The sequence below is a fragment of the Neomonachus schauinslandi genome, chromosome X (assembly GCF_002201575.2).
Source record: "Neomonachus schauinslandi chromosome X, ASM220157v2, whole genome shotgun sequence".
NCBI classification, from domain to species: domain Eukaryota; kingdom Metazoa; phylum Chordata; class Mammalia; order Carnivora; family Phocidae; genus Neomonachus; species Neomonachus schauinslandi.
The window spans coordinates 80126591-80148699 of NC_058419.1; the positions used below are offsets into that span (position 1 = coordinate 80126591).

General features: G+C 39.4%; 1 protein-coding gene across 2 annotated transcripts in view; it reads left to right on the forward strand.

Annotated features, from left to right (window-relative positions):
* PFKFB1 (6-phosphofructo-2-kinase/fructose-2,6-biphosphatase 1) overlaps positions 1-22109 on the forward strand; it is a 126876-nt gene that overhangs the window by 63955 nt on the left and 40812 nt on the right. The window contains exons 2-7 of one of the 2 annotated variants that reach the window (XM_021700194.1): positions 11643-11768; positions 15099-15192; positions 16043-16109; positions 17001-17075; positions 17575-17631; positions 20888-21009. In XM_021700194.1, coding sequence (XP_021555869.1) covers positions 11643-11768; positions 15099-15192; positions 16043-16109; positions 17001-17075; positions 17575-17631; positions 20888-21009 — 541 coding nt within the window. The remainder of the gene's footprint in view (positions 1-11642; positions 11769-15098; positions 15193-16042; positions 16110-17000; positions 17076-17574; positions 17632-20887; positions 21010-22109) is intronic. The other variant, XM_021700276.1, reaches the window with a different exon arrangement.

Sequence of the window (22109 nt, forward strand, 5' to 3'; positions counted from 1 at the left end):
GGTTTATTTGTAGGCATCTTAAAGTTTTTGATGCAACTGTAAATGGGATTGATTCCTTGATTTCTCCTTCTGCTACTTCATTATTGGTGGATAGAAATGCAACCGATTTTTCTTTTTTAAATTTTATTTTATTAAGTTATGTTAGTCACCATACATTACATCATTAGTTTTTGATGTAGTGATCCACGATTCATTGTTTTAATATAAAACCCAGTGCTCCATGTAGTACATGCCCTCCTTAATACCCATCATTGGGCTAAGCCATCCCCCACCCACTCCCCTCTAAAACCCTCAGTTTGTTTCTCAGAGTCCACAGTCTCTCATGGTTTGTCTCCCCCTCCGATTTCCCCCCCTTCATATTCCCTTCCTACTATCTTTTTTTTTTTTTTTTTTAAAGATTTTATTTATTTATTTGACAGAGAGAGACACAGCGAGAGAGGGAACACCAGCAGGGGGAGTGGGAGAGGGAGAAGCAGGCTTCCTGCCGAGCAGGGAGCCCGATGTGGGACTCGATCCCAGGACCCCGGGATCATGACCTGAGCCGAAGGCAGTCGCTTAACCAACTGAGCCACCCAGGCGCCCGTCCCTTCCTACTATCTTCTTCTTCTTCTTCTTCTTCTTTTTTTTTTTTGACATATAATGTGTTATTTGTTTCAGAGGTACAGGTCTATGATTCATCAGTCTTACACAATTCACAGAACTCACCATAGCACATACCTTCCCCAATGTCCATCACCCAGCCACCCCATCCTTCCCACTTCCCACCACTCCAGCAACCCTTAGTTTGTTTCCTGAGATTAAGAGTCTCTTAAAGTTTATCTCCCTCTCTGGTTTCATCTTGTTTCATTTTTTCCTCCCTTCCCCTATGATCCTCTGTCTTGTTTTTCAAATTCCTCATATCAGTGAGATCATATGATAATTGTCTTTCTCTGATTGACTTATTTCGCTTGGCATAATACCCTCTAGTTCCATCCACGTCATTGCAAATGGCATGATTTCATTTTTTTGATGGCTGCATAATATTCCATTGTATATATACCACATCTTCTTTATCCATTCATCTGTTGATGGACATCTTGGCTCTTTCCATAGTTTGGCTATTGTGGACATTGCTGCTATAAACATTGGGGTGCATGTACCCCTTCGGATCACTACATTTGTATCTTTGGGGTAAATACCCAGTACTGCAATTGCTGGATCATATGGTAGCTCTATTTTCAACATTTTGAGGAACCTCCATACTGTTTTCCAGAGTGGCTGCACCAGCTTGCATTCCCACCAACAGTGTAGGAGGGTTCCCCTTTCTCCGCATCCTCACCAACATCTGTCATTTCCTGACTTGTTAATTTTAGTCATTCTGACTTGTGTGAGGTGGTATCTCATTGAGGTTTGATTTGGATTTCCCTGATGCCAAGTGATATTGAGCACTTTTTCATGTGTCTGTTGGCCATTTGGGTGTCTTCTTTGGAAAAATGTCTGTTCATGTCATCTGCCCATTTCTGGTTTGGAGTATTTGTTCTTTGGGTGTTGAGTTTAATAAGTTCTTTATAGATTTTGGATACCAGCCCTTTATCTGATATGTCATTTGCAAATATCTTCTCCCATTCTGTCGGTTGTCTTTTGGTTTTGTTGACTGTTTCCTTTGCTGTGCAAAAACTTTTTATCTTGATGAAGTCCCAATACTTCATTTTTGCCCTTGCTTCCCTTATGTTTGGCGATGTTTCTAGGAAGAAGTTGCTTCAGCTGAGGTCGAAGAGGTTGCTGCCTGTGTTCTCCTCTGGGATTTTGATGGATTCCTGTCTCACATTGAGGTCTTTCATCCACTTTGAGTCTATTTTTGTGTGTGGTGTAAGGAAATGGTCCAGCTTCATTCTTCTGCATGTGGCTGTCCAATTTTCCCAACACCATTTGTTGAAGAGACTGTCTTTTTTCCATTGGACATTCTTTCCTGCTTTGTCAAAGATTAGTTGACCATAGAGTTGAGGGTCCACTTTTGGCCTCTCTATTCTGTTCTGTTGATCTATGTGTCTGTTTTTGTGTCAGTACCATACTGTCTTGATGATTACAGCTTTGTAATAGAGTTTGAAGTCCAGAATTGTGATGCCGCCAGCTTTGCTTTTCTTTTTCAACATTCCTCTGGCTATTCGGGGTCTTTTCTGGATCCATACAAATTTTAAGATTATTTGTTCCATTTCTTTGAAAAAAGTTGATGGTATTTTGATAGGGATTCCATTAAATGTGTAGACTGATCTAGGTAGCATTGACATCTTCACAATATTTTTCTTCCAATCCATGAGCAGGGAACGTTTTTCCATTTCTTTGCATCTTCCTCAATTTCTTTCAGGAGTATTCTATAGTTTTCTGAGTACAGATCCTTTGTCTCTTTGGTTAGATTTATTCCTAGGTATCTTATGGTTGGGTACAATGGTAAATGGGATCAACTCCTTAATTTCTCTTTCTTCTGTCTTGTTGGTGTATAGAAATGCCACTGATTTCTATGCATTGATTTTATATCCTGCCACTTTACTGAATTCCTGTATGAGTTCTAGCAGTCTTGCGGTGGAGTCTTTTGGGTTTTCCACATAAAGTGTCATATCATCTGCAAAGAGTGAGAGTTTGACTTCTTCTTTGCCAATTTGGATGCCTTTTATTTCTTTTTGTTGTCTGATTGCTGTGGCTAGGACTTATAGTACTATGTTGAATAGCAGTGGTGATAGTGGACATCCCTGCTGTGTTCCTGACCCTAGGTGAAAGCTCTTAGTTTTTCCCCATTGAGAATGATACTCGCTGTGGGTTTTTCATAGATGGCTTTTATGATACTGAGGTATGTACCCTCTATCCCTACACTCTGAAGAGTTTTGATCAAGAAAGGATGCTGTATTTGTCAAATGCTTTTTCTGCATCTATTGAGAGGATCATATGGTTCTTGTTCTTTCTTTTATTAATGTATTGTATCATGTTGATTGATTTACAGATGTTGAACCAACCTTGCAGCCCAGGAATAAATCCCACTTGGTTGTGGTGAATAATCCTTTTCATGTACTGTTGGAACCTATTGGCTAGTATTTTGGTGAGAATTTTTGCATCTGTGTTCATCAGGGATATTGGTCTGTAATTCTCCTTTTTGATGGGGTCTTTTCTGGTTTGGGGATCAAGGTAATGCTGGCCTCATAAAATGAGTTTGGAAGTTTTCCTTCCATTTCTATTTTTTGGAACAGTTTCAGAAGAATAGGTATTAATTCTTCTTTAAATGTTTGGTAGGATTCCCCTGGAAAGACCTTCTGGCCCTGGGCTCTTGTTTCTTGGGAGATTTTTATTACTGTTTCTATTTCCTTAGTGGTTATGGGTCTGTTCAGGATTTTTATTTCTTTGTGGTTCAATTTTCGTAGTTTATACATCTCTAGGAATGCATCCATTTCTTCCAGATTGTCTAATTTGCTGGCATATAGTTACTCATAATATGTTCTTTTAATTGTTTGTATTTCTTTGGTGTTGGTTGTGATCTCTCCTCTTTCATTAATGATTTTATTTATTTGGGCCATTTCTCTTTTCATTTTGATAAGTCTGGCCAGGGGTTTATAGATCTTATTAATTCTTTAAAAGAAACTCCTAGTATCGTTAATCTCTTCTACTATTCTTTTGGTTTCTATTTCATTGATTTCTGCTCTGATCTTTATTATCTCTCTTCTCCTGCTGGGTTTAGGCTTTAATTGGTGTTCTTTCTCCAGCTCCATTAGGTGTAGGGTTAGGTTGTGTATTTGAGACCTTTCTTGTTTCTTGAGAAAGGCTTGTATTGCTATATACTTTCCTCTTAGGACCACCTTTGCTGCATCTCAAAGATTTTGAAGAGTTGTGTTTTCATTTTCAGTTGTTTTCATGATTTTTTAAAAATTTTTCTTAAATTTCCTGGTTGACCCATTCATTCTTTACTAGAATGCTTTTTAGCCTCCATGTATTTGAGCTCTTTCCGACTTTCCTCTTGTGATTAAGTTCTAGTTTCAAAGCATTGTGGTCTGAGAATATGCAGGGAATGATCCCAAACTTTTGGTACCAGTTGAGAGCTGATTTGTGACCTAGGATGTGATCTATTCTGGAGAATGTTCCATGGGTACTAGAGAAGAATGTGCATTCTGTTGCTTTGGGGTGGAATGTTCTGAATATATCTGTGAAGTCCATTTGGTCCAGTGTGTCATTTAAATATGATCAGGCTGGTGAATAGATCAGTGCCACACACTAGATTTTGGGCGTATTTTGGTCTGTTAGAAGACACTGCCTCCCAAAATTTTAAAGAAAGAAAAACTTAAATATGTACAAAAATAAGGGTAAATATGATGAAGGGATGGAATATGACTGTAAAGATAAAAATTAAGAAGATGTGGTCCATATATACAATGGAATATTACTCAACCATCAGAAAGGATGAATACCCAACTTTTACATCAACATGGATGGGACTGGAGGATTTTATGCTAAGTGATATAAGTCAAGCAGAGAAAGTCAATTATCATCTGGTTTCACTTATTTGTGGAACATAAGGAATAGCATGGAGGACATTAGTAGAAGGAAGGGAAAAATGAAGGGGGGGGAATCGGATGGAGAGATGGACCATGAGAGACTATGGACACTGAGAAACAAACAGGGTTTTAGAGGGGAAGGGAGAGGGGGGATTGGTTAGCCCAGTGATGGGTATTAAGGAGGGTACGTACTGCATGGAGCACTGGTTGTTATACGAAAACAGTGGATCATGGATCACCACATCAAAAACTAATGATGTATTGTATGGTGACTAACATAACATAATAAAATTTAAAATATATATATAAATGATTTTATAAAAGGAATTGATAAGAAGTTTGTTGAAAAAAGAAGAAGACAAATTAAAAAAATAAAATAAAAAGGGAGAGAATGTGATCAGGCATGAGACTAGAACAAATCTATACACTAGAGATTTAGGGTGTATACTGGTCTGTTAGAAGAAACTGTATCCCAAAATTTTAAAGAGAGAAAACTTAAGGTTAACTATAATGAAGGGATAGAATATGACTCTAAAAATGAAAATGAAAAAAGATTTTAGAAAAAAAAATTGATAAGATGGTTGAAAAAGGGAAAAAAATATTTTTTAAATATAGAAAAAGAAAAAAACAAAGAAAATTTTAAAAATTAACTTTGAAAGACTAAAGAATCATGGGAAAAAAGTCATGAATTCTACGTGCTGTATTTCTCTAGTGCTCTAGCTTTGCAGTTCTCATTGACTGGGAAACTGAGTCTTGGCTGGATGTTCTTGCTGATCTTCTGGGGGAGGGGCCTGTTGCAGTGATTCTCAAATGTCTTTGCCCGAGGCGGAATTGCACTGCCCTTGTCAGGGACTAGGCTAGGTAACCTGTTCAGGTTTGCTCTCGGTAGCTTTTGTTCCCTGAAAGCTTTCCATACAGCTTTGGAGGATAAGAATGAAAATGGCAGCCTCCCAGTCTCTAATCCCAAAGGAGCCAAGAGCTCAGGGCCCCACTCCTCAGTGCTCCCTCAGAGAAAAGCAGTCAATCACTCCTGTCTCCCTGGTCTCTGGCTGCACTCTGTGATCACCTGGCCTGTGACCAAGCATTTCTATCTCTGACACACAACCCCATTTGGAGTCTCCAAACCCAACAGATTTCTGCAGTGCGCTCCTGTGCCACTCCTCCCAGGGGAGGAAAGGGAGTCTCCCCAGATCTGCTGCTTGTTGGGTCCCTGCTCGAAGAACAGTGGCCTAACTGTGCGACGGATCACAGTTCATGGCAACCCCGAGCTGAGACCCCACTTCTCGGCTCATCTTTCCAGCCGGCTTCCCCAATCTGATACCTGGGAGCTCTGCCACACTCAGACACTCCCGGTCTTTCTGTGACCCTGAGGGACCTGAGACCACACTGTCCCAGCGAGGGTTCCACCCCCACTTAGCCACTGGAGCGACGTCCCTCAGCGGAGCTGACTTTTAAAAGTTCCCATTTTTTGCTCTGGTGCTCTATCACTTGCTGGTAGCTGGCTGAAGGAGGCTCCTTCCCCCTGTGGTCTATCTTCCCAAATATCGCCTCATTTTCACTTCTTCACAAGTCTTAACTTCCAGAAAGTGGTCGCTTTTCTGTTTATAGAATTGCTGCTATTCTTTGATCTCCTGTTGAGTTTGTAGGTGTTCATAATGGTCTGATACCTATCTAGCTGAATTCCTGGGACTGGACAAAATTTAGGTCTCCTACTCCTCCACCACCTTGCTCTTCCCCATTGTGTTTGTTTTTATCTCTTTTTCATATGTGGGTGTTCCCATCTTGGATGCATAAATATTTACAACTGTTATATCTTCTTGTTGGATTGTCCCCATTTGATTATACAGTGTCCTTTTTTGTCTCTTGTGACAGTCTTTGTTTTAAAATCTAGTTTGTCTGATATAATTTTTGCTCCTCCAGTTTTCTTTTAACATCCATTTGCATGATAAATTCTTCTCCATCCTCCCAGTTTCAATCTGCACGTGTCTCAGTCTAAAATGGGTCTCTTGTGGGCAGCATATAGATCGGTCTTGCTTTTTAATCCATTGTATTACTTTGTGTCTTTTGATCAGAACATTTAGTCCATTTACTTTCAAAGTAATTATTGATGTATATGTATTTCTTGCCATTTTATTACTTGTTTTGTGATTGTTTCTGAAATTTTTCTCTGTTCATTCTCTTTCCTTCTTTCTTTCTTTCATGGTTTGCTGGGTTTCCTTAGTGATACATTTATATTTCTTTCTCTTTTTCTTTGCATACATATTAGTGGTTTTTGATTTGTGGTTACAATTAGATTTGCATATAACATCTCCCATATATAGCAGTCTATATCAAGTTGATGGTCATTTAAGTTTGAACTCATTATTTACTCCTCTCCTTCCCATGTTTGAGATATATGGTGTCATATTTTGCAATCTTTTATTTTGTGAGTTCCTTTACTGGTTTTTTACAGAAGTATTAATTTTTATTGCTTTTGTGTTTCCTACCTTCATCTTCTCATTTATAATCCTTCCTTTCCACTCAAAGTGTCCCCTTTAATATTTCTTGCAGGCTGGTTTAATGATCATGAACTCCTTCAGTTTTTGTTTGTCTGAGAAACTTTTTTTTTTAAATTATGTTATGTTAGTTATCTGAGAAACTCTTTATCTCCCCTCCTTTTCTGGATGATAGCCTTGCTGTATAGAGTATCTTGGCTCTATATTTTTCCCATTCAGCAATTTGAATGTATCATTTCCCTCTCTCTGGTTTGCAAGGTTTCTGCTGAAATGTTCATTTACAGCCTTATGGGGTTTCCCTTGTATGTAACTTTTGACTTGCTGCCTGTAAAATTTTTCTTCATCACTAATTTTTGCCATTTTGATTATAATATGTCTTAGTGTGGATATGCTTTTATTGATTTTGTTGGAGCATTGCTGTGTCCCTTGGATCTGGATATCTGTTTCCTTCCTCAGATTAGGGAATTTTTTCATTATTATTTGTGCAAGTAAATTTTCTGCCCACTATTTTTTCTCTTCTTCTGGGATCCCTATAATATGAATGTTATTATGTTTGATGGAGTCTCTCCGTTCCCTAAACCTATTCTCATTTTGCACAATTCTTTTTTCTTTTGTTCAGCTTGATTACTTTTGATTACTGTCTTCTAGATCACTAATTTGTTCTGCTTTTTCCAGCCTGCTGTTCATTTTATCAAGTGTGTTTCTCATTTCAGTTATTGAACCCTTTATCTCTGTTATGTTATTCCTTATCTGTGTATTAAGGGACTCATTGATGCCTTCCAGTCTTTTCTCAAGTCCAGTGTGTATCTTTATGATCATTACTTTAAATTCTCTGTCAGGCATGTCACTTATATCTGTTTTGCTTGGACCTCTGGTCATGGCCTTATCCAATTCTTGCATTTGGAATAAATTTGTCTGTCTTCTCATTTTGTGTAAGTACTTATGCATGTTCCTGTATGTGAGGAAAGTCAGCTACTTCTCCTGTTCTTGAGGATAATGGCCTTATGAAGAAGAGGTCCTATAATACCCCATAGTATAGTGTCCTCTATTCCCCATGGCCTAGTGCTTCAGGGCATGTCTCCAATTGGTGCTGCATGTGCTCTGCCACTGTATCATGGCTGCTTTATCCTTCAGGCTAGTCATCTGCAAAGGCTCTCTTCACCTGTTGTGGGCAATATTTGGTACCTGGTCTGAGTGTGGCAATTTTTAACTAGGTGTGTTCTGGTCTGCTTGTGCTTCCACCATTGCTGCCAGAACCAAAGCCCTGCAAAACTCCTGGTTCGAGGGATGCAATGTGGGCAGGGGTTTGAGCTCGTCTTCTAGGAGAAGGGTCCTGCCACAATGGAACTGAGGCAAGCATGACTGGGAAGGGCAGTTCCACCAGAGTGTGTGTGTGTGGGGGGGAGGTCACGGTTTGGTATAAGCTAGTTTGGTAGCAAGTGTAGGCCTCGGCTGGGTCCCACAAGTGGTCCTGTTCTTAAACTGAGGGGTAGGGGAGAGAAATGGTGCCTGTCATTCGCTTTGTTCCCAGTGGGGTCTTTCCCTGAATGCTACCACTCAGTGACACACTCCAAGATGAGCAAATAACCTCCCCATTGTGTGTCCCAGGCACTCTTCAGATTGCTGTTTTCAAGTTTTATGCCCGCAGACTGTTTGCCCTGCTTTCTCTCCAAGAGCATCCTTAATGCCCTCTGTGCTTTCCCAGAGCCAATCCTGCTGGCCTTTAAATCTCCAGGCTTTAAGTCTTGGTGGTTGCAAGAACTCACAAAATTCAGCCCCTCTTACTTTCCAAGCCAATTTCCATTGATGCTTGTCTTCTCTATGTGGGCTCCCCTGTGTGCTAGTCTGTGTCACCCTTTTCTGCAACTGCAGCTCCTTCCCCACCATGGTGACAATGATCTGTTTCTCTCCCAAGGTGTGTTTCCACACTTCTTACTTTCTTCGATGTGGGCTCTTCTCTACCTTTAGTTGTGAAGTTTGTTCTGCCATTCTTCAGGTTGGTTTTGGGGTTATTAGGATGATTTGATAGTTATCTAGTTGTATTTGTGGGACAAGGCAAGCCTAGAGTTTTCCTATTCCACCACCATCTTCCCAGATTTCTTTGTTTCTTTTTTATCTTTTTTTTTTTTTTGCTTTTTCCTCATCTTATCTGAGCATTTTTCATGATCTAATTTTATTGCTTGTGTTTACTTATCATTTATATATCTTCGTGCTTTTTTTTTTTTTTTTTTTTTTTTTTTTTTGTGTTTCCCCTAGGGTTTACATTTTATGTTTTAAAATAATTTGGGTTCACCTTCAAATAACACTATATTACTTTACATGTAGAACAAATACCTTATAACAGAATATTCCCAGACTCTTCCTCCCTTTCCTTGTGTCATTGTTTTACTTATTTCATTTTGATATATGCTATGAACACCCAATACATTATTACTATTATTGTTTTAAATGGTCAGTTATCTTTTAGAACAATTAAGAATATGCAAAATAAAAGGTATATTTTGCCTTAATTTATTCCTTTTCCAATGCTTTTCTTTAATGATGTAGATCCAATTTTCTGACCTATATCAGATCTTTTCTGCCTAAATATTGTTCTTTAATATTTCTTATAAGAAAGGTCTGCCTGTGATGAATTTCCTGTTTTTTTTTTTTTTGGTCTGAAATAAAAGTATTTATTTTGCCTTTATTTTTGAAGGACATTTTTGCTGAATTTAGAATTCTGGATTGGCAGGGTTTGTGGGGCTTTTTTGTTGTTGTTGCTGTTGTTGCTTACTTCCAATACTTTAAATTTTTTATTCCACTATCTTTTTTGCTTATGTGGCTTCTGACAAGAAGTCCAGTATAATTCTCCTCCTTGTTCTTCTGTAAGTAAGGTGTTCCTACTACCTCTTTTTCCTGGCCTCCTTCAGTATTTTATTTTTGCCGGATTTTCTGCAGTTTGAATTTGCTATGTCTGGTGTGGTGTGCTTCTTTTTAAAATTTTATTTATCTTGCTTGGTATTCTCTGAGATACTTGAATCTGTGGTTTGGTATCAATAACTGAATTTTGGAAAATTTTGGCAGTTCTTTCTTCAAATATTTCTTCTTTCCCATTATCTCCCTCTTCTCGTTCTGTTATTCTAATTACATATATATTACATTATATATATATATTCTAATTACATATATATGTCTATATATGATATTTCTATGTTACATATATATTACACTATTTTATACAAAGTTCTTGGATGTTTTGTTCTGGGTTGTTTTGTTTTGTTTGTTTGTTTTTTTACAATTTTTTTTTCTCTCTGCTTTTTAGGGTGTGTAATTTCTACTGATCTATCTTCAAGTTCATATATTTCTCAGCTATGTTAAGTTCACTTATGAGAACATTGAAGACATTCTTCAGATCAATTACTGTGTTTCTTCTCTTGCATTTATATTTGATTCTTTCTTATACTTTCCATCCCCCTATTGAAATTATCTATCTGATCTTGCATGCTGTCTACCTTTTCAATAAAGCTTTTAACTTATCAATCGTAACTATTTTAAATTCCTTGCCTGATAATTCCAACATGAGTATCATAACTGAGTCTGATCCTAATGATTTGTCTCTTCAGACTATTTTTTTTCTTGCCTTGATTCTTCCCTTTGGACTGCTCTCTGGAGACAATTATCTTTTGCATCCTTTGAAGATGTAGTCTTCTATTATTTTACTTATTTTAGCCTGATAGTAGGGAATAGGGGACTAATGACATTCCATGTTAGTCTGATTAAGCCTCCATCTTAGGCAGTTTTATCCTCAATCTTGGAGGTGTGACCTTCCCATGTGTTCCTGATTCTTCTTTAACTATAATGGTGCGCCTAGTGCATATTCCGATGCCTCCTGGGCTACAGCATTTTTCCACTTTCCTTCTCCAGCTGTGTTGAGTTTCTACCAGTGTCCTCACTTTCTGTTGCCCTTCCTTCTTCAGATTAAGGCTTATTTTCTTTAGGGGAGATGGAGTAGATTGGTCTCAGCAGAGTTTCAATAGTGTTGGCCATTCCTCTCTGTCAGCAGCACTTAATTTCCACCAGTGCTCTCAAACTACAGTTGCATTCCCTTTCTCTATGAAGACTAAGGTTTTTGTTTCATAGAATACAAAGGGAGAATGGCCTGGGCACAATTTCAGCAATGGCTGCTATTCTGTTTTCCTCTCCAAGCCAGAACTACAGGGCATCTTTTTCAGGATTCTTCTGTACCTGGTGGAATTCCTAGAGGATGCAAAACCGCCTATGTCTTCAGCCCCAGGGGCTTCACATTCTCATGCTAGCCCACAATGAACCTTTAGCAATTTATTAAAAATTTTTAGCTGAATCCTCTTATGAGTTTATATGTTGTGCAGTAGTATCTGTGAAAGATAAGCAAATACCTGGGCCCTATTGCTCCCTGCAGATGACTGCCTGTCTTTATGGATTTGGTTTTAGCTGTTCACACTGTAATCTCAGTTTTCTGATGAATTCAGAAGTCAGTTTGAAAATTTCCAGGTTTTTGTTATTGTCATTGTTATAATAGAAGGGAAGATGTTTTCCCAATTCAACATCTCTGAGCTGATAACAGAAGATGATGGGGACCTGGGGATAAGCCTTTGAGATTTTGTTTATCTTCCAGCATCAATACCCCAGTTTACCAATTCCCCCACAATGGTGATCATGGTGGGTTTACCAGCTCGAGGAAAGACCTACATCTCCATGAAGCTCACAAGATATCTCAACTGGATAGGAACACCGACTAAAGGTATGTCTCTGAAACCCTTTGTTCTATAGCCCCCTACCGGCCACTGGCTGAAGAGTAAGGTAGCAGGCCTCAGAATGCCTCAAAACATTATTACCAATCTTAGGATTACTACTACTACTATTACTACAACAACTACTACTACTACCACCACCACCACACTCTTAAAAGTTTTACAATTTCTTGAGCACATACTCTATGCCTAACTGTATTCTAGGTACTAGGTATAGGAAAACTAGTAAGATTAAATGTCTGTTCTCAAGGACCTTCAGTTTTGCAAGAACTTAACACAATCCTATGAGTAATATACTATTTTTATTACCATTATTATTATTTATTACCATTATTATTATTATCACACCAATAATACTATTTTGATTAGCATTACCATTTATCCAAAACCTTAAGATTTTCTTCAAGCCTTAGGGTATGTAGAATCAAGCATATTGAAGCCACAGCCCAGAGGTTCCCACAGGGTCTTTACTAAAGCTGGGCACCTTCATTCACCTCATCCTCTGGAGTTCAGAAGGTGTCCACTCTCTCCAAGCCTCTCCTTAGGTCTGAGCTTTTTTACTTCCCCTCCCCAGCTGGAAGTGGTCCTGCCTTTTTCCACCTCCAGAAGGGCCTCCTTCCCTGCCTGTCAATCTCCTCCTTCACTCCCTATTTCCAACTTTCCATTCTCCTCAGTGTGGTCTCTTTTCTGCTTACTATCAGTTATTTAGTAATCACTCTCTCCTATTCCCCATTTGATTTTTCTACCCACCCCCACCCTGTATCTCCATTCCTATTTGATGGCTCTGTTCCCCCTAAGAGGACTGTGCTTCTCTGAGCTCCCATACCAACCCTCCCAACAGCCCCCTCTATGCCAACACTAATTACAGAGTGTGCTGTTGTAGTGTGTGTCTGGGTATCTTTCCCCAGGAGCTGTTCTGGGGACAGGGGACCAGGTCATATTCCTTTCCTTCTCTCAAGTATGACCAGATTAAGACATTTAGAGGCTCTAAACAGTAAGAAATAGGGTGCCTCCACATCATATACAATTCTGAATAAAAACAGTAATGGTAAGAAAGTCTACCAGTGTTTTTTATTTATCCCCAATGACTATATCGATACTTTCAATGAATATCAACTTATCTAAAAATTATATTGCGACCATGTTCCTCCTTTCCTGGTACACTAAGCAAGTACTTAGACTCTCTCTTGTGAAATGGAGCACTGCTCCCCATTGCAGCAAACAGTTCTCCTTGGGCATTTATTTATTCAATCATTAATTATTCACTGAGCAGATAGCTGTGTAAAAGCCCTTGTTGGATATTGGGCAAAGACAAGTAGGATAGGATGCCTATCCTCAAAGAACTAACATCTATTCTTAAGTTCTAAAATGCCCATGAAAAAGAATCTAGTATTATCATCATTTTACAGTTGATTAAATTAATGCCCAAGAGGTGAAGTACCTCTAAAGGCACATGGCCCCTGAGTGACAGAACCAGGAAATGAGCCCACATCTGGTTGATTCCAAAGCCGACACTCACTGTGCCAGGTCTGCTACTTGGCTCTACTGATGGGAAGAAAAAATAATCCCACCTTGACCCTATACTCACCTTTTCTCCATTATTTTTCTCTCCTTTCTCTTGCCCATCTCAGCATCCTATCTTCCCCCTTCCCTCCCTCTCTTCAACTCTCCTCCTCTCTTTCTCCCATTTCTTCTTTTCCTTCATGCACTTTCTCTAATTCACTGGCAAAGGGTTTTCCAATGGTTTTTTATGTGCCAAAACCCATGCTAGGCATTGAAGATGCAAAAATTAATGAGATTCACACCCTGTCCTTGAAGAGTTTTCTATCTGGCTGAGATGCATACTAACACCTCATGGTCACTTAAGGAATCCTAGATCAGGGTACTGAGGGGGCTCACAGAGGAAATCACCAACTGGAAGGCAGAGAAAGCTTCTAGATAGGGTATATTTGAGCTTGGTCTTGTGGGAGGAGTAGAACATTGGCAGAAGAGGAGAGAAGGAATAGTTCTTGTGGAGGACTCCGGCTCCAAGTAGCTTCTGCTAGGTGTTAGGAGAACATGGGATGGTGATGGATGGGTCTTTGCCCTAATGCACATGCTTTCTATCTGCTCCAGTCCAGTCCATTCTCACAGAGCACAAAGCCTCAGAGTCATGTTTCAAAGCACAAAGCTTACCATACCTACAGCCTCCAAGGATCTTCTTGGTCTGCAGGTTTAAGCCCAAGCTTTTTAGCCTGTTGTTCAAGGCCCTCCACAATCCACACCAGCCAGTCTCTCAGGCTTCAGTCACAGTGAATGACTCACCATCCCCTAAACATATTCTGCCTTCTGCCAATGTCATACCGTTGCTTATGGTGTTCCTCTACCTGGAATGTCTTTGTTCCCCACTCCCATCCCCCATGCCTGTCTATAAAAGGCCTGCCTTCCTAAAAGTACTGGTTCAAATGCTGCTTTCTCCAAGAAATGATCTTAGATTACCCCAAGTGTAATTAATTTGTCCTTCCCCCTTATTCTTTCGAATGCCTGACAGAGAACTTAACAAACTGTGTGGGAACTCTATATTTACTGGTTTACTCTCTGTCCTACTTGCTGGATTGTGAGCTCCTTGGGACCCCATCATGCATATCTCATCTATCTTTGAGACTTCAGAACTCATGTCCTGCTTTACAGAGTGTGCATCAGAATGTGTTTATTGAATGGATGAATGAAATATTGCATTAGCTTCTTATCCTCTTTCTCCTCCTTTCCTTACCTTCTCTCAGGTTTTTCATTATTACTGATGAGAAAGTATGGCTTAGAGAGGGCAATAAATTTAGATTCTCTGTCATGATACAGGAAAATGTAGTAACATTGGACTAGGATTCAGGAGGCCCCGTCTAGTTCTGTTACCTACTGACCACTAAATTACCTGCTGACCTGTTTGATCCTTAGTGATTGATTTTACTCACTGGATCTGTTTCCTTATCTTTCCAATGGAGTAGAGCATTGAAGGGTTAGAGTTTATGATAGAATAGCAGAAAATCCACTAGCTTTGGAGCCAAACAGACCTGGTTTTTAATCCCAGCTTCCCACTTATTAACTATGAAAGTTACTTCCTATCTCTGAACTTCAATTTCTTCATTTGTAAAATGGGATTATAATTTCTATGTTGCAGGGTTGTTGTGAGGAATAAATGAGATGGTAGCCATAATTTGAAGCTTTATAAGCATATTCTATAGCTACAAGTTATACCTCCTTCAATCTCTGAAATCCCTCCCAACAATGACATATTTTTCCACTAGAATCTTTCCAACCCCTTCACCAGGTGTCCCTGCTTTCAGTGTTTAATTTAGGCCAGTACCGACGAGAGGCAGTGAGCTACAAGAACTATGAATTTTTTCTTCCAGACAACATGGAGGCCCTACATATCAGGAAGTAAGTGTCTAATATTTTAGAGTTCAGTGCTGCTCCTTGTTGAAGGAGGGCTTTGTTCAGATAATGGGGGTGTGGGGCAGAGTAATTTGGGTTAGCAAGGAGGTTTTCCAGACTCTCAAAGGGTGGTTGGAAAAGCCCTTCCCCTAGTTTACCCAAAGTCTGTTTCTGGTCATAACCATCCCCTACTTAAGAACTTAGGAACTAATGGTCTCCTACTCCTTACAGGAGAGAGTGGAAAATTTGAGTCTGAGCATTTAAGAGTCTCAATAGCATGGCCCATTCCAGTCTCTCCAGTACCATTTATTCAATCTCAAGTTCTCTCTCCTCTACAAGACACTGAGCACTTCCAGAACAGATCCTAGGTCTCATTTATTGATCCATGCCCTTATAATAGAACCCAACAAAGAGTAATCACTAAATAGATTTTTGCCAAATGCATAAATATATTGCCACCATCATACCTGTGCTTGTACTGTTACCCATTCCAGGAATGCCTTCTACTTCACACACTATATACTCAAACTCTACCTGGGTTTAAGGACCAGTTCCACTTGAGCTCTATCCCCTCAAAGGTTGTTTTTTAATATTATGTCTCTGTCATTAGTCCACTTTTCCTGGGTATGCCACTTTATGCCTGCCCCTAAAATGTGCACACAGAGCCACTTTCAACTGTGTGACCTGTCTGTGCTTGTCATAGTGCCTAGAACATAGAATACCCTGTGTAAATGTTTCATTGATGAATAATTTAATGTGAGACATCTGAGAGATGGTGCAAAAGACAATGGAGAAAAATAGAGAGGAACTCATCTTGAGGACAAGGATTGTCTGTTTCTTTCTCCATCTTTTTCAGGCAGTGTGCCCTGGCAGCCCTGAAGGATGTCCATGACTATCTCAGCCATGAGGAAGGTCATGTTGCGGTAAGGAAATTTGCATTTTCCCTCAAGTTTCTGCCAGAATGAAGGACCCCTAATATGTATTGAGCATTTACTATGTTCTACACACTATTCTAAGTACTTTGCACATATTAATTTAATTCCACCCTCTCCCATAAGACAGGCATTGTTGTTATACTCCATTTTATAGCCCAGAAAAATGGCACAGAGAGATTAAATAATTTCCCAAGGTGGCACAGCATGTATGCAGCAAGGCTAAAACTAGAATTCAGGTTGCATAGGTCCAAAATCTACACTCTTAACTGCTATGCTTTACCACTCCACCCCCAAGAATTCAGTAAGACTTCAGTACACTTTAAGATTACAGTACAAACATTTTTGAGTTCTAGAGATTTACCTAAATATCTAGTCAGTTTAATCTCATAGACCCTTGGGGTAAAATTTGTGAATTCTAAAAGGGGAAAAGATCCTCAAATGGTCCCACCTGAGGTGCTGAGGATAGGGAGTTGTTTCCTGTTCTTGAAGAGCTCCAAAGTGATAGGGAAGGAAGAATCCTCAACTAGGAATTGAGAAGATCCATTCTAGCTCTGCTCTGTTAGCAACTCTTGGGGCCTTGGTTAAGGCAAATCTTTCCTCTAAGCCTTGGTTGTTTTACCTATAAAATTACCCTAATAAAAATTTACAATTTTCCTCTTGTTTATACCTACAGTCTGCTACATTTCTGGACTGACAACAAGGGCTCAATGAATGCTTAAGAAATTGGAATAAGTCAATTTCAAATCCTTCCTATTCTTCAAAACTCAGTCAAGTTCTATGTCACCCTGGAAGCCCTCCACTTAGCACAAGGATAGTCAAGGCATAGGTGTTCTCTCAAAACCAAATTCAGAGTAAACCAATCTCATCATTGGCCTCTAGGTTTTTGATGCCACCAACACTACCAGAGAACGACGGTCACTAATTCTGCAGTTTGCTAAGGAACATGGTTACAAGGTATAGTAACACTCCCACTCTTATCTAGAGCCTACTTATCTAGTACAAACCCCAAAGAAAGGCAAACCAGAGGACTCTAATCTGTCAAATCAGCTACAAATCAGGCTCAACATTTTAATTTGGTTATATGGCTTTCCAGATCACAGTTAGAAGCAACAAAACAGAACAGGAGAGAGGTGCTATATTAGGCAATGGAAGATAATTGCTGACAGGCTGACACTGTGGGGGGTGGAAATGAGGAAGGAGAGAAGAGAGCTACTACAAAAAGCATATATAAGAACTAAAAACAGGTAAAAACATAAAAAAAAATCCAGGGCCATTCAGTTTAGAGTCAATATGCCTCAATAAAACTCAGAATCCTGAAAGTAACACTGTATGAAATTATATTGTCAGAGATGCCCCTAGGGATGATTCAGAGCCACTGAGAAGAGGTGAAGCTATGTTTGGCCCTACCAAATACAATTCCCTGCTGGAAATTTCTCTTCTTTTTCTCTTATAGGTCTTTTTCATTGAGTCCATCTGTAATGACCCTGGCATTATTGCAGAAAACATCAGGGTGAGGAGCACTTTACCTTGTCCTCCTTACTTTTCCTCAGGTTTGGATAACACCTAAAAAGACCTCTATGAGGCTATTAAAGGTGGTATTCTTCTCTGAGCTTCTCTTCCTACTTCCTATAGGAAGTATTTCTTGACTGTCCTGGCCTACAAAGCAGAGAAAGTCAATTATCATATGGTTTCACTTATTTGTGGAACATAAGGAATAGCATGGAGGACATTAGGAGAAGGAAAGGAAAAATGGAAGGGGGGAAATCAGAGGGGGAGATGAACCATGAGAGACTATGGACTCTGAGAAACAAACTGAGGGTTTTAGAGGGGAGGGGGGTGGGGGGATGGGTTAGCCCAGGAATGGGTATTAAGGAGGGCATGTATTGCATGGAGCACTGGGTGTTATACACAAACAATAAATCATGGAACACTACATCAAAAACTATGATGACTAACATAACATAACAAAAAATATATGAAATAAAATAAAATTCATATTTTCTGAAAAAAAGTCCTATGAAATTTAAAGAAGCCATAATATAGAGTCCTTAATATGCACTGGGCACCAAGCTTGACTCTTACTGATTTGTTACAACAAGGCTGCATGTTCGGAATCTTTCATTGTTGGAGAGAGGAGACAGAGATTCCAAGAGAAGAGTTTTCAAGGATTCATACAACCAGAAAGAAGTTGAACTGGGACTGAACCTCAGGCTTGTAACAGAAATATAACTGTTCTTAGATTCTAAACATATGGTCTAGAACTGGATCTGCCACATTTTATTGTTCCTTATTTCATGAAATTATTGGAGCTCAGGGACAGAAGAGACCTTAAAGGTTACCTCCCTCAATCCTCCATCAGATACTTGAAATCTCAGCTAAACGTTTGTCTATATTTTCTTTTCATACCTCCAATGAAAAAAGACTCATTGCTTTCATCAAATGCATTCCAATCAAGCTAAAATTTGCCTCCCTGAAATTTTAACTGATTGGTCCTATTTTTGCCTCTTAGGTCATAAAACATGTCCAATCCCTCTGTTCTTCCTCCACCCTTCCATCTACCCATTTACTGATTCAACACAAATTGGATCTATACAACTGAACTGGGCCATTCTGTGTATTAGAGACTTAGAGGAGAGTCCTACCCCTGAGCTCACAGTCTAGTGAGAGATACTGAGAGATACTGACAAGTTTATAGACATAACTCTGAGTCAGTGCTGAGATGAAGAAATAAAGGAGGCTCTGGGAGAACACTATTGAGTACCCAACCTTGCATGGGAGGGATAGATGTGTATCAGGGAAGACTTCTCAATGAGAGCAATAGCTGACCTGAATCTTGAAGAATGCATGGGAATTTAGCAGGTGAAGAATTGGATATAAGGGAATAGTATATACTAAATATGGTATCTCCAGAGAACTATAGTAGTTTAAGTTGGCTAGAGCAAAGTGTGTGGAAGAATAGGAGTACAATGGGAGATGAGATGAAGAAATCATTTTGGACTCAATTATGACAAATGGGCCACCTGATAAAATAGTTCACACTGTGCCCTAAAACATATAAGGAAATGGTGAAGAATTTTAAGCAGGGGAATTCCATGGTCAGATGTGCATGTTAAAAATATCTTTCTGGCTGCTAGTATGAGGAGTACATCAGAAGTAACAAGACTGTAGACAAGAGTAATTAGTCACAAAGCTAGTGTAAGTGTCCAGGCAAGAGAGAATGGAAATCAATAGGAGGGATATTTAGAAAATAGAGTGGGGAAGATCTGGTGCCTGCTGAGAGGTGAGGGATGAAGACGCATCTAGGATGACTCCCATATTTTTTTAGGCTCAGGTAACTGATTGGATGATAGCGCCATTCATTGAGATGACAAATGTGAGTGGAGAAGATAGGCATTGGGGGATTAGGAGACGTCAACTTTTCAGAAATTTAAAGCCAACATGCCATGTTTCTCATTAAACACTCAATACAATTAAGCCATTATGACCCCTGGTCAAAATCTCCTGTTCCTCTTCTTCAACCATTTCTCACATCACAATTTCTGGTCCTCTTTTATTTTTTTATTTTTTAATTTAAATTCAATTAATTAACATATAGTGTAGTATTAGTTTCAGAGGTAGAGTCAGTGATTCATCAGTTGCATATAACAACCATTGCTCATTACATCAAGTGCCCTCCTTAATGCCCATTACCCAGTTACCCCATCCCCCTATCCACCTCCCCTCCAGCAAACATCAGTTTGTTTCCTATAGTTAAGAGTCTCTTATGGTTTGTCTCCCTCTCTGATTTCATATTATTTTATTTTTCCCTGCCTTCCTCTATGATCCTCTGTTTTGTTTCTTAAATTCCACACATGAGTGAAGTCGGGGCACCTGGGTGGTTCAGTCGGTTAAGCGTCTGCCTTTGGCTCAGGTGATGATCCCAGAGTCCTGGAACTGAGTCCTGCATTGGGCTCCCTGCTTAGTGGGGAGTCGGCTTCTCCCTCTTCTTCTGCCCCTCCCACTTACTCGTTCTCTCTCTCTCTCTCCCTCTCTCTCAATCTCTCTCTCTCAAATAAATATTTTTTTAAAAGAAGAATAATTGCCTTTCTCTGATTGACTTATTTCTTACTCTTATTTCTTATGATTCAGCATAATACCCCCTAGTTCTATTCACGTTGTTGCAAATGGTAAGATTTCTTCTTTTTGATGGCAGAGTAATATATATATACACACCATTGTATATATATACACACCACATCTTCTTTTATTTTTTTATTTAAATTCAATTAGCCAACCCACATCTTCTTTTATTTTTTTTAAAGATTTTATTTCTTTATTTGAAAGAGAGAGAGAGCACAAGTAGGCAGAGCGGCAGGCAGAAGGAGAGGGAGAAACAGGCTCTCTGCTGAGCAGGGAGCCCAATACGGAGCTCGATCCCAGGACACTGAGATCATGACCTGAGCCGAAGGCAGACGCTTAACCAACTGAGCCACCCAGAGACCCCACCACATCTTCTTTTAAATGTTCTTCTTAAACACTGTGTGCTCTGGAACTGAGTACAATGTAACAGACCTTGTTTAATCATATAGAAATAAAGCATAAGGAGTCACACATTCCAAATTCACTTAAATTGACTGATTTGTAACTTGGCAAGACCCTTTGTCTAAGTCTCAATTTTCTCATCTTTATGATGAGGGATGTTGTACTCAATGATCTCTAAGGGCACTTCCAAAGGTCACTGTTAGAGTCTCTGTCTCTCACAGTTCTTCTGTTCTCCCTTTTCCTAGCAAGTAAAACTTGGCAGCCCTGATTACATAGACTGTGACAGGGAAAAGGTTCTGGAAGACTTTCTAAAGAGAATTGAATGCTATAAGGTCAACTACCAACCCTTGGATGATGAACTGGACAGGTAAGAACCCAGAACCCTAAAATCCAAGACTGGATCTTTAACCCTATTTTGATGTCCTTTAGGACCTGGGAAAATGCCCTCCCTCTCTGGGCCTCAGCTTCTCTATCTGTAAAATCAGGGAGCTAGATTTGATTATTTGTCTTCAAGGATCCTCCAAGCTCTAAGTATCTGGGGTAGTGATTCCTTGATATATAAAATGTCCATGAGAGTGTTAAAATAGTCCCTTCCTGACCAATATGGGCAGATCAAGACCCTGATCTCTAAGAACAAATGCTTCCCTTCTGTAGTTGTTGCTGTTATTTTTTTTCAAAAGCATTCCTCACACATGGATGACACTTCAGTTTCCAAACATGTTCACCTTCTTTGGTTCATTGAATCCCCTCAGCACCCCTATAAAGGAAGCCAAAATAGATCTTATGTTCATAAATTTTCAAGAAGAGGAAATTGAATCTTAGCTGAAACCACTTGCCAAGCTCCCAGCACAAATCAAGGGGTAGAACTAGGAATCTAACCATATATTTTGTCTCCTACTCATGTCTCTTTTCACAAACCCATGTACCTCTTCAATCAATAAGTATTTGGTCTCTTTGAGCTGTGGTGTACATAGGAGTATAAATAATGGCAAGAGAGGTGGTTTCTATCTGCAGATAGCTTCCATAGTGCCTTAACATATGGGAAGACACATGAAAAACATGAAACTCTCATTCATAATGCCAGCTAAAAATTGGAAACATGTTAGCTAATAGTACAGGGAATATGTGAGTTTTAGACATAGGATATTCCCAGAAGCCTCAAAACGGGTTGTGATGAGAAGAGACTCTGGTCACCCAGACCCCTTGGGCCCCAAGTGAAAAGTATGAGGAAACCTCAAATAGTCATTAAAACCTTAAGAAGTTTAAGCAGCATCCTTCTAGCTTTGCCCAACCCAAATCCTAAGAGGCAAGTATTGTTACTGCACTGCTCCTTAAATGGAGAAACTGAGACCCAGAACAGGGCAAGGACTTACCTAAGGCCACATAATGAGTCAGTAGAACATTTATTCAAACCCTTATCTCAGACTTCCAGCCTAGTTCTGCCCCTCCCACATCCCTAATTCATAA